Here is a 16,356-nt window from a genome sequence, read left to right on the forward strand (position 1 = left end):
ACCAACTACCACCAACCCCGGGACCAGCTAACAAAATGTACTGCTTCCAACAGATGTCGAAAGGAAAACTAGCAACAAGGCAGGTTCTCCTATGGACCCCTACCCTCCAGACATCTATAAATCTATCCTCGCACAGGGCACGACGGGAATACTACCTAAAGCTCTTCAATCAATCCGTTTCAACAAGGAAAGTACCAAGAGCTTTCAAAACTGCCTGCACCCAACATCTACTCAAGGACACACATGCAGTGTGGAAGACCTCTAAACTACAGACGAATCTCTATTATCCCTAACCCAGCAAAAATACTAGAGACCTATGGCTACGAACAAATATTGGAGCATGTTGAAAAAAAACTACTGGATCAGGCACAAGTAGGATTCAGACCCTCAGAGGAACTGAAACGACATGAGTCTCAATATGGGATGACCTAAAGATGAAAGGAGATTCCAACACCAAATCAGCACTGATATTCTCTCCCTCTCTCCCTCAGCTGCCTTCGACACAGTCAACCACAACATCCTAATAAAAAGAATTCAAGAAAAAAAACAAAAAAAACTCACGCCACAGCACTGCTTTGGACCAAATCATTTCTCACGGAAAGGGCAGAAACTATCTGGTTAAAGCCTTTCAAATCCACTCCACAGGATTCCTTGTGTGCAGTACCACACGGCTCCTCACTATCAAGCTTCTTTTGAACCTCTACATGACACCGCTTATCAACCTCATCAAAAAGGTACAGACTAACATGCTACAACTACGCAGACGATACACAAATCATCTTCAAATCCAGGGACATACAAGAGAATGCACCCCTACGAGAGTGACTCAAGGAGCTCTAGAAATGGACGAACAAAAATCAAAATCAATCCTGACAAAATCGAATTAATGATTACCGGAAGACTGAAAGAACGACCAGCACATACCATGGACATTAGAGCTGGGAAACCAACCAATGTTGTAAAAAAATTCAAAAATCTTGAATCCACACGGACAACGAGTTATGCTATCATCCGGAAATGCTTCTGCCACCTACAAATGTTAAAGATCCTACAATTCCTCTCCTTCACGCACAAAACACTGGTCATCATATCCCTCATTATGTACAAGACTGGCATCCAGACCCCTCCTCAAACTCAGCAGAAAAGATGACATCACACCAGCACTTGGGGTGCTACATTCAGGGAGCAGACATATCCAAAAGAAATTCTCCATCTACAAACCAGCTAGAACTCCCCCAAACGCCCCAAGATCCTGCAACAATATCGTCTTGAACCCAAAAAGTAAAGGAAGAAAAAACGGTGCAGCTCAGCATGCTCCCGCTCAGCCGCAAATCTGTGGAACTCCATTGCGAGGCAAATTCGAACCATGGAAGGCCCTACAAAATTCTGTAAACTGCTAAAAACCAGGCTCTTCAACTGCGAACACAATGAAGTAGACTGAACGACATCCGCACACCTCCCGATCAAATAAGCACACGAAAAAAAGAACTAAGCAGGAAAAACAAGATTGAGGGATATGACTGGAAAGAAGCACCCCACCCCTCCACCCACCTCCACGGCCAACATAGAGCCCCAGAAAAGAGGGTGTTAAGGCAGAAACGCTATGGGAAAGTCACCCCTAGGCATGCCGCGAGTAAGGGCAACAAAGAGGGAACTGGACCAAACACCTACAACTACTAGAACTTAACACCCCCCCAAACCAACCCGCAAGGGAATCCTGTTAAGAACTCCCTGCCCATCCCTCAGGGCTAGAAACGGGCATCAAATCAGAAATAGGACTGCACTCACAATTCGGGCAACAGAGAAGCAAAGTAGCACAAGAACCCTTCACCTAGAGGCGACTTTACTGATACAACTAGAAAGGGGGCACGGAAGAAGGGAAGATACAACTAATGAACTGGAAAAGCTGAAGAACAACCATGGTGTGAGGAATTTGACCATCCACACAGGGTGCATGTGCTCGCCTGGCCTTTAAAAAAAAAAAAAAAAAGGTTTGTAATGAAAATGAATGATGGAAGATCAACCTCAGAAAATGTATGGGGCTAACTCGCACACATTTTCATCTGCTCACCACACAACACACACACAGTCATGTGTACTCTTGGAGACTGTGGGGGGGGGGGGGGGGAACATCCTACAGGCACAATCCTCCCTGTCACATTTAGCTGGAATGGGACAGCCACAGGTACATCAAAGCATTTCAGGAAAGGGGAAGGTAACACCTTCCTCCGGGCCATGGCCAGCCCAATTACAATATCAAAGGCCTCATGGAACTTCCCTCTCTATCGTCCAAGTTCTGCTGGTGGCAGCGCATAGCGAGTGTCAATTCAAACAGGCCTGCGATAGTCCTGATCACAGAATGGACAAAAGTGGACAGGAAACCCAAAAACCTCTTTCATATGCAATTGTCAACTTGAAGCTAGCGCCCACCCCTCAGTATGATGGGCGGTGAATGGCATGGCTGGGACAACAGTTTAGGGAACAAATATGGGAATTGATGGAGACAGTCTGTGCTCGCCACCAACTTGAAGGGAGACCTGCGCTTTGATGGGTGGGACTTTACATGTTGTCACCTTTACCTTTCCTGTTGCAAAGCACTCTGGTTATGACCTCACGCATAACAAGACGATTATTGGTGGGGACCCAGGCAGCCCGCCAGATAAGGTGCACATTAGGCCTTTTTTTTTTTTAACGCACAGAAATCTTATCAATATGGCCCTTTTAATTCCTCATTGTGTACCACTTACACAGGCCATTTATGGCAGCACCCCCATAAATTATGGTGCTCACTGGCGACAGCCTGGCTAGCAGCAGCTTGCAAATCCAATCTTTACTTTAGTAAGTAACAGTTCCTTGAAAGAAGCAACTGGGATGAGTCCTGGTCTGTTTATTTTTTTTGAACACTCTCCTCTGTTAATGATTCGATCAAGATAATACTTTAAGTAATGTAAAAGGGAACTTGTGTTTGTTCACCTGCCTGCATTTTGTAGGTTAGTGTTATTAAAGCATCATGACATGCCTTTAACTTTGCTTTAGGACAAGGGTAGTATGGTGTAAAATGAAAATGGTCTTAAACAAGAGCTGCATTTCTGCTTAATTGGCTTTAATAGAGGCAGCACAGTTGCAGCAGCATGGGCATTTCATACTTAGTTTTCTTTTCATCACAGAAGCACATCAATTGCATTCAATGGCTTGGGGTTCTTTATTTATGTATTAATTTTGATATTTATAAAGCGCACACCGAACCTGGGGCATCTGTGCGCTTGATCTCTTGAAGTTTTAAGGAGAGCCTCCCAGCAAGAAGTTGTTTGGCTTTTGCGAGAAGGAAAAACATTTTTGGTTTTCTGTATGAAGAGTGTTTCTAGTTTTAAGATAGCATGCGTTTGTGTGCAAGAAAGGGCACTATGAGGCCACCAGGGGGCGCAGGCAAGATGGCTGCCTGATCCTGAAGCTCCCCGTATGGCCCCGGGAAACGAACTAAGATTCATGCCTTGAATCTCCGGAAGCCCCGTTTGCCAGCAATAATCATCGAGGGGAACCGTCAAGGACCATCCTGCAGTTTCTCCAACCACTGGAGGTGCCTCCGTTCTCCCGCCAGCGGCTCGTGATCTGCGGCCCTCCCCCAGGCATCCACGTGCCAGCTCCGAGCCAGGAGCAGCGTACTTTCCGGCCACGAGGCGGAGGGAGGAGCCGGCACAACAGCGCCTGCCACAACATCGCGGAGCCGGGCAGGCCCCGCGAAGACCCCCCCATCGGCTGCCGGCGACACGCTCCCCTGCCATAGGAGGTGGTCGGCGCACGGCCGCCAATGTGAGAAGCGCCGCGAGGGGCTCGCCCCAGTGTGCTTGGCGTCCCCCCGCTCTCTCTCCACCGGAGTGGGGCCTGGGCCTTCCACCTCCCTCGGGTCCTGCCGAGGGCAGAGCGTCGCCCGTCCCCGCTGAGGAGGGAGGAGCCGGGCCCAGGGAACAGCTACCGGCGAGGCACCCCACTGCTACACGGGATAGGAGGTGCACGGCCTCCACAACAAGAAACACGGTGCACCCATCATCACGCGGGAACCAATTGCTCTCCCCCGCTGGTTACACCGCCACGACCCAGCCCGGGCCGACGCGGGAGCATGCCTGGGTATAACCTCGGTGTCCTGTACCCTTACTTTTGATCACCACTGCGACGACCCCCCTGGGGGGCCAACAAGCAACAGAGGAGCCCACGAGATCACAGGGGCAGGGTCGGGCCGTCACTGGAGCGCGCCTGGGCCCCCCCCCATTCCCCAGCCCCCCTGCCTGCCGCTGTGGGTCCCTTGGGGAAGTACTTCCCTGCTGAACTTTCCAAACTCAATTTCGTACAGCACGGAGAGGGCACATCGGGACTCCCACCCGCCAACTGCACCCTGCCCAAGCTGGGGGCGCACCCCCAACCCACCGATACGCAGCAGCCACTGCAGGTGCAAAACAGGTGAGAAACAGTGCCACCCCCTCGGGGGCTCCCTTGAGGCTCGCAATATCTCCCCGCAACCAATACATCGACACTGGGGGCTCGCTACATCGAGGGGAAGTGGGGTGCCACATCAGGCCATACTTGCCCCAGGAGGTGAGGCCACCGACGGAAGGAGGGCCACCAGTGGGGACCAGGGAACCCCATCGACCCAGGACCACGCAGAAGGGGATTGCACTCCTGGCTAATCTAATAGGGGTGCCCCGCACGCCGGAGCCCTGGCGCCGACACTCAGCCCCGCCACCTGAAAACACCCCCAGGGACTCGGTACATGCAGTGGGGCCAGCGACCTAGGCGCTTGGGACCCCCCTGGGCGACACCCTGGGGGGCCCCCTGTGGCCTGGGGTGATCGATACCCCATGAACTGGAGAGAAACTCTCGCGAAATACCAGTTTACCCCAGGACACTGCAAAATGGAGACCGGCCCCACCACATCACAGCCCCCTGATATGAACGCCATGCAGTGCAATATCCAGACGATCCTTGAGGAGATTAGGGGCATGAGGACAGACATGGGTGCTAGATTAGCCGACCTCACTGCCAAGGTTTCCACGCTAGAGGACCGTGTGGAAGGGGTTGAGTGTAATCAGGTGTCAACGGACCTCCTTGAGGCACAGATGGAAACTGGATTCCAGGAAATGCAGCGCCACGAAGACGATCTCCGGCTCAAGGTCGATGACTTGGAAAATCAGAAAAGGAGGAACAACTTGTGGATTTTCGGCCTTGAGGAGACGGAAGGAGACCCCGGTGGGACTGGAAAACAAAATCCAAGACATCATTAGAATAGTCCTGGGGTCAGACTCCGGCAAAACCCTCCTGCTTGACAGGGTCCATCGGGCTGGCGGGGGGGGGGCACCGGAGAACCAGAACGAGACTGACAGGGATCGTGACCGTGCCCCGCGGGGCCCAGAACTCCCCCAGGGGAAGCTAAAGGTCAAAGGTTAATGCAAATTTCAGAAAACCAGACACCCCCCGCCCCCACAGATCGGGGGAACCCCACGTGATCATACAAACGGTCATCAAGGTTTAATCTCTATGCTGGAGGCTCAATTCACATCCCCCTGAAGCCCGCAGCGACCTGTGGATCCGGCTGGACACTGTTTTTCCCACAACCAGTGGGGAGTTATTTGTTCGGATGACTTTGGTTGTAAGTCGATAAGTTGCCCATTTAGAGGCTGTTTATTGGTTTCATAGAGTGTCACTTGGCGACTCTCTACTGGGATAGGCGGGAGGTCCCTCTGGCGTCACGATGAGGCACGCCTTGGGAGAGTGGGGGGGGGGGGATGATGGAGGGGTTACAGTTCGGGGGCATAGTGGCTCGGCGGCACTGCAGCCAGTTCCCTGTTGCTGACTAGATAGGGCTGAGGTTCCATAGAAGATGACATAACGGAAAGCGTCACACAAAGGAAATCTTTTTCCCGGGGCCGGGGTAGCGACCCTGGCGGTTCGTTGCCAGTTACATCCCCACCTGGGGACCCGGCGGCAAACGCCCCACAGAATGGCTAAGGGAGGGGGAGGGTTCTTTATGGGGTTCAGGTGGAGGGGGATAACCAGTTCATATTGCAGACACTAGTTTTACAGCGGGCTCCGAGTACCAGATACCTAGAGGTGTTTAAAGTGCACAAACTGAAAGACGACAATGATTGAAGGGAGGATAGGCACGCTGAATGTCGAAGGCCTTAACTCCCAGAATAAGAGGTCTCTAACGAGCAACATGTTCTGCAAGCAACACTTAACGGTCCTCGTCCTACAGGAAACACTACAGACAGGAGAGGGAGTCCAAAATTAAGGGGAAGGAGATCGGGTGTAACTACTGGGCCTCGCATAGGAGCTCCAAAAAGGAAGGGGTGAGTATTCTTCTGGGCAGAGCATTCCATCTCACCGGAGTAGAAACCAAAAGGGGCTTTGGGGGCCGATTCCTGGGCATCAAGGGAACCTGTGAGGGAGAGCGCATCACCCTGGCCACTTTATATGCGCCCAACTCAGGACAAATACATTTCCTTACCCAGATCTTCAACGTCATGGACGAATGGGCAGAGGGCGCCATGATACTGGGAGGGGACTTCAACCTAATAATGGACCCTCGGCTAGACTGGTGGTCCGCGAAGGGAGGTGCACCCAAGGGTACTTCCAAGGACAACCTGGTCCTGCAGACCCTCCTGAAAGAGCATTACTGGGAAGACATCTGGCGCAAAGCACATCCAGGCCAGGGCGGATACACCTTCTCGCCCCCGCACTGCACCTATACTAGAATCGACCTCTTGCTAATTTCAAAAGAGGGGAATGGGGTGGTTCAACAACCAAAGGTGGAAGCCATAACATGGTTAGACCACGAACTACTCATAGCTAACTGGTCTCTGCCCATCTCCCTGAGATCTTCCCGGTGGGGGTGTAATGATACGCTACTCAGGGATCCGGTCTTTCGAGATTTCATGAAGCAGGAAATGTTGGCCTATTTTGAGACAAACGATAATGGTGAGACCGACATATCTACAGTATGGGAGGCCACAAAAGCCACCTTCAGGGGCCTCCTTATAGCGGAAGGCTCGAGACGTAAACGAGAAAGAGGCCTAATTGAGGGTAAACTCCGTACAGAGCTAGGCAATCTGCGAGCCAGACTGGGCCTCCGAGGGACGGATCGGGGGGCTCTCCTAGAGGAGATGCAGGGCAAAAGACAAGAACTCCACACGGTCCTCATAGGGGAAGTTATCAAGAAAATGCGATACACTAAGCAGAGGTATTATGAGCGAGGGGATAGGGTGGGGACCCTCCTGGCGCAGAGCGCTCGGGGCTGCAGGGTTGAGAGGGGAGTTGCTCATTTTAAGGATGGGGAGGGCGAGATCCACGGGGGTCGGGAGGAAATAGCGGAGTGCTTTGCTGACTACTACAGTAAACTCTATTCCAGACAGGCAGGCGAATCATTGGAGGATATCCGTGCCTACCTGGCGGAGCACCCTCTCCCCAAGCTGTCTGACACGGAACTAGGGGCCCTGGAAGGAGAGATATCTGAGGAGGAGGTGGAGGGCGCCATCAAGAGACTGAAGGCGGGAAAGGCACCAGGAGGCGACGGTTACACGGCAGACTTTTACAAGCAGACCGAATCTGTCCGGCTGAAGCCTCCGGCCAAACTATTTAACCAAATTAGGAACCGTGATTCCATCCCACCGACGTTCCTGCAGGCCATCATTACTGTCATACCCAAACCCGGCAAAGACCAGACAGAGTGTGGGTCTTATAGACCCATCTCACTCTTAAACCTAGATGCTAAGATTTTTGCTAGAATTCTGGCTTCCAGACTGGAGGGCTGCCTTCCTCGCCTGATACACCCCGACCAGGCGGGATTTGTCTTAAACAGGCAGTGCTCCGACAACATGTGAAAAACACTTCATGTACTTACCTCGAGAGGGGTCCGAGACGAGGGCGCACTCCTATTGGCCCTTGACGCGGAGAAGGCTTTCGATAGGGTCAGTTGGGTCTTCATGGGGGAGGTCTTCACGACTCTGGGGATGGGCCCGAGATGGCTTGGTTGGATGTCCGCGCTGTATTCCACTCCCTCCGCCAGAGTGGTGGCCAATGGGACAGAGTCGAGGGGGTTTCCCCTCGAACGTGGCAGGGATGCCCACTGTCCCCGCTAATTTATGCACTTGTAATGGAACCATGGGCAATCTCCGTCCGCAACGATGGGGACATCAAGGGAGTGCAGGTGGGTGACAATGCAAAATCTGCCTCTTCGCAGATGATGCGCTACTCTACATCACAAGACCGTCCCAAACAGTCCCCCGAATGTTGCAGGGTCTCTCGCCTTATGGGGAACTATCCGGGTATAAAGTTAATCTTGAGAAATCGGTGGCGTTTATAGGGGGGGAAACTTGTCGGACCCAGAAACAGCCTTTGTGAATGGGCTCCCCTTTCAGCTGGGGGAGGAGGGGTTCCGGTATTTGGGGGTTCAGGTCACCCGTGATCCCGAGGACCTATACTCGGCCAACTTCCCCCCCCTTTGGTCAGCAATTAGAAGAGACAGAGATGGGAGAGGTTGGGTCTCTCCTGGATGGCTCGCCTTAACCTCATAAAAATGGTCATCCTCCCCAAATTTTTATTCCTCTTTCAAATGCTTCCGGTGCTGATCCCCAAAACATTTTTCACGGAAACGAAGAGAGTCCTTCTCAACTTCCTTTGGGTCGGGTAAAAAACATAGAATCTCTTATGAGGTGCTAACCAGGGTTAAAGATGACGGCGGGGTGGGATACCCCGATTTGGAAACATACTACAGGGCATCCCAACTGAGGGTTTTGATCGATCACTTTACCCCGGGCACAAAAAAAGCAATGAGTAGCCATGGACAACGGGCCCCTTGCGCCCGTCACAATAGAGGAATGGCTCTGGGTTCCAAGGAAGAAGATCCCTAGAAGTGTCCTGAATCACCCAATCCTAAAGGTGTTGTGGTCTCTATGGAAGGATGGAGGGGGTTATTATCGCTGGCTCACAACCTGGCCCTCTCCGCTAAGCTGTATATGGGCTCCCCCTTTCCTGGCCAAGATAGCAGAACCAGCAGCACACCAGAAATGGTTCGAAGCGGGCCTCAGCAGGACTGGCCACCTCTGGGTGGGGGGTTCGTTCTTACCCTTGAAAGACTTGGAGGAAGCCCTGGGAATAGGCACTCTGTCCCCCTTCCGCTATCTCCAGCTTAAGGGAGTCCTCACTGAACTATCCTGGGGGGGCACCCTCAGTAGAGACCTCACAGATTTCGAAAAACTCCTCCTCTCCGCGAGGGGCTCCAAGGGGATAATATCTCGTCTTTATAGGCTCTTTCTGTTCTCTGTCCCGAGGGACCCTCCGCCTGCACGTACACAGTGGGGAAGGGACCTGGGAGAGGAAATTGACGACTAAAGGTGGGCTGAAATGTGCAGGCGGGCTAATCGCTCCATGGCCTCACTCCAGTATCGCCACCAAGCCCTCAAAGTACTACATCAATGGCACTACCCCACAGGGGATTGCTAGAATGAGGCCAGGTTACGACCCACATTGCTGGAAGTGCAAGACTGAGAGGGGGGATTACATCCACATGTGGTGGGGGTGCCCGGTGGTTCAAAAATACTGGGAAAGGGTATTAGCCTGGATCAAGGGGTGGACGGGGTGGAGCGGTCTTCCTGCCCCTGGTTTCTACTTTTTGGAATCGTTACGGGAGAGGACCAGGAAAACATCCAGGACCACATGCTACAGGTTATGTTGGTGGCGGCCAGGTGCTGTCTAGCGCAAAAATGGAAAAACCCCGGAATGCCGGGGGGAAAATCATGGGTCACCAAAGTGCGGGCCATTTACGATATGGAATTTCTCACACATCTACTTGATGAATCTAAATCCAATATCGAAGAAATATGGCTCCCCTTTTTCCAGAAATATGGCCGCCCAGCATGAAGCTATACACCAGAGCCGGGGCATTCCCCCCTCGGAGCGCTAGGCCGGTGCACACTTACCCGACTACGAACTTCCCGAAGCTCAGCTTTTGACTCCGACGTGCTACGTGCACATTGCGAAGACATTGCTCCGCTTCCTCGGAGCCTGCCAAAACTGCAACTAATAAGAAACTGAACTGGTGGGGGGAGGAACAGGGTGGGGGGCCCGTTATATTTGGTTTCTTGTTTATTCACGTTTAAATAAGCACTGTTTTGTTGTAACAAATATGAAACCTAATAAAATATGATTTTCAAAAAAGAAAGGGCACTATACATAGTTTGTTTTCTTATAGAGCAACAAATAGCTAGGCATGTGGTCTGAACTCCCTTTCTGACCACCCACCGCAAGCAGGTATAATGGATACTGGTAGAAGCAGTGCTGTATATATTTTCAGTGGCACAGTTTGTACCTGTACCGCTCTATAGGAATGCTATATATTCGGGCAAAGTAGCCTAATGCATCAACGGAGCTGCTATACCATTCTCATGTCATTACACAATGCCAAATATTCACTGCAGGGCTGATTGCATCATGCCCAAATTTCTTAGCAGGACTGCTATGTTTTGGGACAGTACCCGAATTTCTTAACAGAGCTGCTGTTAAGAAAGCACGAAATGTTTTGGCATTTTCTGCAGGGAGCTGAAGTACAGAGCAAGAACAGTGTCTGAGCTCTTCCCACCAACCTCCGACAGTGTGAGAAAATGGCATTGCTTTCATACTTCAATCCCTTCTACTCTGTTGTGCGCTTTTCAAAACTTTTGCTTCTCCCATGTCCTATTACTGAGTCACACTGCCATAATTCTAGCACATTTCAAAGCCTCATTATGAATCGCCTGACTAACGTAGGATAGTCCAAACAGGCTTAGTGCTTTTGACAAGCCATTTATGTCAGGCAAGCCTCACATTAACTGCCAGTGCCCTAACCCTATGTGCCTTTAAGCATCAACAGCCTTTTGGGAAAGGTAGCTCAGTGGGTCAAGATCCCTGCTGCGGAGATTATTGTGTAACCTGTTAGTTCAGATCCTGTTAATAGGCGAGTTAATGAGTGTGCATCAGAGATATGCATTTAAGATGCAGGTAAAATTCAATTGTAATAAAGTTGACTTAACTATCGACTTAACAAAAGGACTATTAAATGTTCAGTGATTCAGAACACACACACACACTTCATCCAGGATGCTCTACTTCTAATGGCTCATAACACAACTCATCCGGGCCGCTGTACTGGTAATGGCTCAGAACAAAAACCTAACGGGCTGCTATACCGGTGATGACTCAGAACAGACATCTCATTTGGGCTGCTATACTTGTAATGGCTCAGAAGAAGCACATCCCATGAGGACTGCTATATGTGTAATGGCTCAGAACACACACACACACCTCATCAGGGCTGCTATAATTGTAATGGCTCTGAAAACACACCTCGTTGAGTCTGCTATACCTGTAATGGCTCAGAACACACATCTCATATCGGCTCTTGTACTTGTGTTGGCATACAGTGTTGGTAAATAATCTGCATTCAAACAAGTGCTGCATTTGGTCAGACAAACCGCCAACTCTATAATTCCCAGCCTAATAGCTAAAAGAAGGTTTGCATACATCTAAAAAGGAGCCCCCAATCTTAACGCTGCACTAGATTTTTAAATAGAAAAGGCATTTTCAGCGTTTTGGATATTTATTGGTGTTATGTTAAAAGACAAACAGAAAAACAGGAGAGGAAGAGCAAATCTGAACCTTACCAATACAGAAGAACAAAAAGGTGTTGGGGGGGCGCAAAGGGACAGAACACTAGACAATCCAAAACAGGAAGAGAGCAATGAGCTAAATGATAGGGCAACAAAGAAAGTGGGAAGGGAAACAGAGCTAATAATAGGATAAACACACAATAGGATTGAGGGACAGAAGCAGAGCAAAAGAGACATTTGGAAACAGTATAATAAAACAAAGATCAACAGCAGGTGGGGCGAGATGGAAATAGAAAAGCAAGACTAGAGAAGGGCAGGTGAATAACATAAGAGACAGTGCAAGAAAGATAATCAAAAGGAGTAGAAACCACAACCGAGAAAATGAAAAAACGAAATAGCCAGAGTAATGACATGAGAGTAAGAGGAGTTATCAACCGATACAGAAAGATATAGGAGCGGAAATGCAACAATAGAAAGCAGAGATGGGAGATCCAGAGTGACAGAGAACAGTCCGCAAAATGTGGCATTGCAACACTCAAGGGTGAGAGGCAGAGCATCAGAAAGTGAGAGAGGGGAACAAAGTAGCAAAGGGAAGGAGAGATGGAGCAAAAACATGGAGTGGCTGTCAAACAGGTAGTGCCAGGCAGCAACAGTAGGTCTGAGATGCAGAGAAGTGATGCTGGTAGAGGGAGGGACTTGATTTATGAATCACCCAATGTAACTAGCTGGCATCTGTAGTAACTCTAAACAGAGTTTGTGCCCAAGTAGCATGAAGTTGAAGCTGGGTAGTATGCATCTACACGGTTCTGGTGTGGGGAAAATGTTTTCCATGGGTGCAATATATTATTTAGAACCACTTTGAAATACAGCTGTTTTGTCACTTGTTGTTGAACAAAGTTTTAATTTCACGCACAAATTGGATAGTTGTCACACTTTTTACTCTTTTGCGAAGGAGGAAAATCTGGTTTACTCTCCAATTCTAAAAATTGGGAGTAAAATGCTCTCACTCCAAAATCCTATCTAGAGCACTGGACACAGAATTTGGTCATTAAGGTAGGCTTAGCCTTCACCAATCACTGGGACCCATTTTGCTTTAAAAGAGGGGTGAGCCCGTCTTTGGGCAGATCAGATCATCCGATAAATTTAAAAAGGAGCAAGAAGGACCTTACAGCTTCCGCCAGTGAAGGGAGGCCAGGATTTCCAGGAGGGAAGGAAGATCCCTCCCCTAAACAAAGATTTCTCCCCTAAACATCTCCCAAGGAACGGAGGGAGATACCGGACTCAGAGTACCCGTCCAGCCGCTCCAGAACCAGTACCCAGCCAGCACAGAGCATGCCCTGCTATGTTCTGTCGGCAAGCTTCGTAGGTGGGCAGTGCCAGAGAGTGTTTGAACAAAGGACAAGGTTGCTGCCTGGAAACACTCCTCAGCTTCGGGCTGTCCGCCTTAAACGACGACACAAGCCCTGTGAAGAAGCTAGGAGGAGTGCCACAACAAGCATCAACCCGAGTCCATCTTTTAAGAACATTTTTGGGACAGGTCGAGCCCTCGAACTGCGACTGGCTGCACCACTGACTTGTCACACTGCAGTCACTAAAGCCGTCCGAGACACAGACCAGCGTTTCAGATCCGCCAACCAGCACAGAAAGAAAGATTCTTGACCCTGCACCGCTGTGTAGGCCAGGCTGCAGCCGTCCGTCCAGCCTTGCTTACCAGCTGCCTGCTGTGTGATACCAACAGCTGTCTCCCTTCTTGAACTCTGTTGCAGAAGCTGTAAAGCGTCCAGGCACATTGTGGCTCTGTCCCCCTGGTCCTTCTTCGAAGGCCCCTAGTGACATTTACGACCCCTGGCTCCTTGGTGCTGAAGCCAAATAACCTTGAATAGTTAAGACTGATTGCTTTGACAACCCTCCTGTCAGTATCCAGAGTGCATCCCTTTCCTTCGTAAAACTGTGGGTCCTCTGTGTTCTATTTTGTAGTGTGCTAGAGCTGTATGTTGTAATAAAAAAGTAGATCATTTTATACAACCTTGACTGGACAGTCCCTTTTATCATTGGGTAATATTGTATTTTAGCTGTGTTGCAACTAACCAACGATCCACGACCTTGCAGAGATAAGTCTGCCGCTCCATCCACGTTACCAAAACTGGACAAGGGGGTTTATAATTTACTTGCGTTTCCAATCTGTTCAGATCCCTTCTGGTGGGAGGTGGGGGCCGATTGATGGTTTAGAAACTGATATTCATCCCAGGATCAATAGTGCCTCTGAAGTTGATTCGTCACACACAGCCACTATCAACCCAAACTGTTACTAACAATGAACCCTCCGCATACATCTCTCACATGCTGCACTAAAACAATCAGAACTCCTGCGCACAGCGAACCGCACACTACACAACACTGCAACAACATAGCACACACAACCTTGCACAACACCACATGATGTCCGCCTCCCGAACCTCAGAGCCACGCTCAGTGAAGGGTATGTCCGAAGTGAAGCTGCCAGCAGCACATCACAGCTCCCTTGCTCTTTCTCCCGCTCCTCCCACTAACCTGCCCCTTCACAGAACCGCTAGAGCGCCGAGAGCGCACGCAAGTGGCACCTGTGCGCGGTACAAAACATTAACATCCTGGGAAAAGAAATATAGCGTGGGTAGGTCTCACTCCCCCATATGTCCAAAAACGTGCAATTTCGAAGGTTAAAGACAAAGTGCCTCTGAAAGGCCACGTCTGCCCCTTCATGTTTTCCTGCGGTCACTATGAGGATCCCTCCTCGATAAATGCACGGGGTCCCTTGACCGGTATGGAACTGGCTTCGACTTGCGCAGCCATTTCACGTGCTTCAAAGAGGAAAGAAAGGCCTGCGGCGCCCTGGCTCTGGGCCCTTTGAAGCGGCTGCTCCTGGTGCCGGGGCGTGACAAACATGCATTCCACGGCGCCCCCGGGGCACTCGGATCGCTGATCGCCCAATGATGGGGTGCTAATAGGCAGCTAGGGTTTCCCCGAAGATTCCCCCACCGACACATTAGCATGAGTGCACCAACAGGCTAATCCACCTGTCAAGGGATGCGCCGCGGCGTGATTTAGAGGGGCTCTCTTTGTGCGATATAATGGAACTGCCCAACTACCCAAACGTGTTCCTCATAATCATTGCATATGGACAACTCATGCGTTCGCACACGTGCCATAGGAGAATAACCAAGCGCGGGGTTTAAATGCACTAGCGATGCCTTGCATGTAGGCTTCACTGTGAAAAGTCACAAAATGTGCTATATGACAACAGGTCTCCAACACCCAGTGCCTCAGTGCAGAAACTGCACTGGGGCAAGTGCATTTTGCACAGTATCACCACGAGTCAAAAATGCCCTAGTGCAAATAGATATTAATTTTTGCACCAGACCAGCGTTTTCCAAAATGCTAATAAGAAACGGCATTAGCAATGAGGAGAAACTTTGCGCGGTGCAAAAAATCGATTGTTTACCCTGTTGCTAATACCCTGCAAAAGTGCAAAGTCGCAGTAAGGATGCCCTGGGTGAGTTCACCCATCATTTGCACCACGCGCCTGCCGGTCTGGGGACAGGACAACCTAGACTAAAAGGGGGTTCCACGCTCTCCCGACACCTGCGCGCGTCCATGCCTGGAACGCGCTATCCAGTCCACGTTTTTCCATTTCCCGCACGCGCAGGCCACAGTTTAAGGAAAAACAAAACTACAATTAACAAAATGCAAAAGGTGAAAATTGAGTACTCGGTAGGTGGCCGTTTGACAGCAAGGCCCTCAAAAGGAGAGAAACCAACAGTATACATTCATGTCAAATTACTGTCACTAAAAGAACGATGCGCTTGTTTAATGCAAAAAGTTTTTTTATTTGGAACAGGGGGTGTCCCCAGCAAGGTGGAGCGCTAGACAGCGAAGAGAGGCAAGTCCCTCAACACTTAAATCACGGTTAAACATCTAGGTTTAGCAAGTTATACTAGTGAATGCATTAAAGTGCCTTAAATGTGACTGGGGTGTTTTGACAGTTATCTTAAATGGTGCGTTCTCGTCCCATGTTTTATAAATATATCGAACACGCAGGTGATGCCCTGGGAACGGTCACCCGTGGGGTCCCGGAGTGCAGCCGAGTTGGTTCCCCCTGTCTTGGCGTCGGCCTGCACATTGGAACAAGTCACCAACCATTGCGAGCCGGGTTATGGTTAGTCGAAATGACATATTAACAAGAAGTAATAGGAACGTGCGGTCTCACCTCCAGCCACCTCTGAGCTTCGGTGAAGGCCGGCTCGCAGTTCTCGCTGGGGCTGTCTCTCCACTCCATGGCCGGTGGCGAGCGGTGCGACGCGGACACGGGTGGTCAGCGGATGCGCCGAGAGTCTACACAGTAAAGGCTTGTGCGCGGCAGGGCTCGACGTCGTGCTGTGGCTCTGTTTCCCCAGCCCCTGCTGCCTAACGCACAAGAGGAAGCCTCTGCTTACACGCCCCCTCCCCGCGCTGCTGCTGCTGCTGTCTGGCACACCACACAAACCAAAAGCTCGCCACTCGCACCAGGGAGGAGACTGAGGTCAAACTTCCGCCCACTGTGTTGCCTGGCCTCCCGCGTCCCCAACTTGCAAGCGGAAAACAACCGTCTGCCTGCGACTAAAAACTCGAAAGAGACCAGCAGTGGTGTGTTGCCTGTAAGAAAAGCAGCTCCTGTCCTGTTCCTGCGGGAGTGGGGCCCGGCCGGGGG

At 50.6% G+C, this 16,356-nt stretch overlaps 1 protein-coding gene across 11 annotated transcripts in view; it reads right to left on the bottom strand.

Annotated features, from left to right (window-relative positions):
* Positions 1-16,136, bottom strand: part of LMO7 (LIM domain 7) — an 824,605-nt gene extending 808,469 nt beyond the window's left edge. For 6 of the 11 annotated variants that reach the window (XM_069639156.1, XM_069639149.1, XM_069639154.1 and 3 more), the window contains exon 1: positions 15,877-16,083. In XM_069639156.1, coding sequence (XP_069495257.1) covers positions 15,877-15,945 — 69 coding nt within the window. In that variant the 5' untranslated portion in view covers positions 15,946-16,083. Of the gene's footprint in view, positions 1-15,876 lie in introns of all 11 variants that reach the window. The other 5 variants (XM_069639155.1, XM_069639151.1, XM_069639160.1 and 2 more) reach the window with 3 other exon arrangements.
* Between the last annotated feature and the right edge of the window lie 220 nt (positions 16,137-16,356).

The sequence above is a fragment of the Ambystoma mexicanum genome, chromosome 7q (genome assembly GCF_040938575.1).
Source record: "Ambystoma mexicanum isolate Mex_15411 chromosome 7q, UKY_AmexF1_1, whole genome shotgun sequence".
NCBI classification, from domain to species: Eukaryota; Metazoa; Chordata; class Amphibia; order Caudata; family Ambystomatidae; genus Ambystoma; species Ambystoma mexicanum.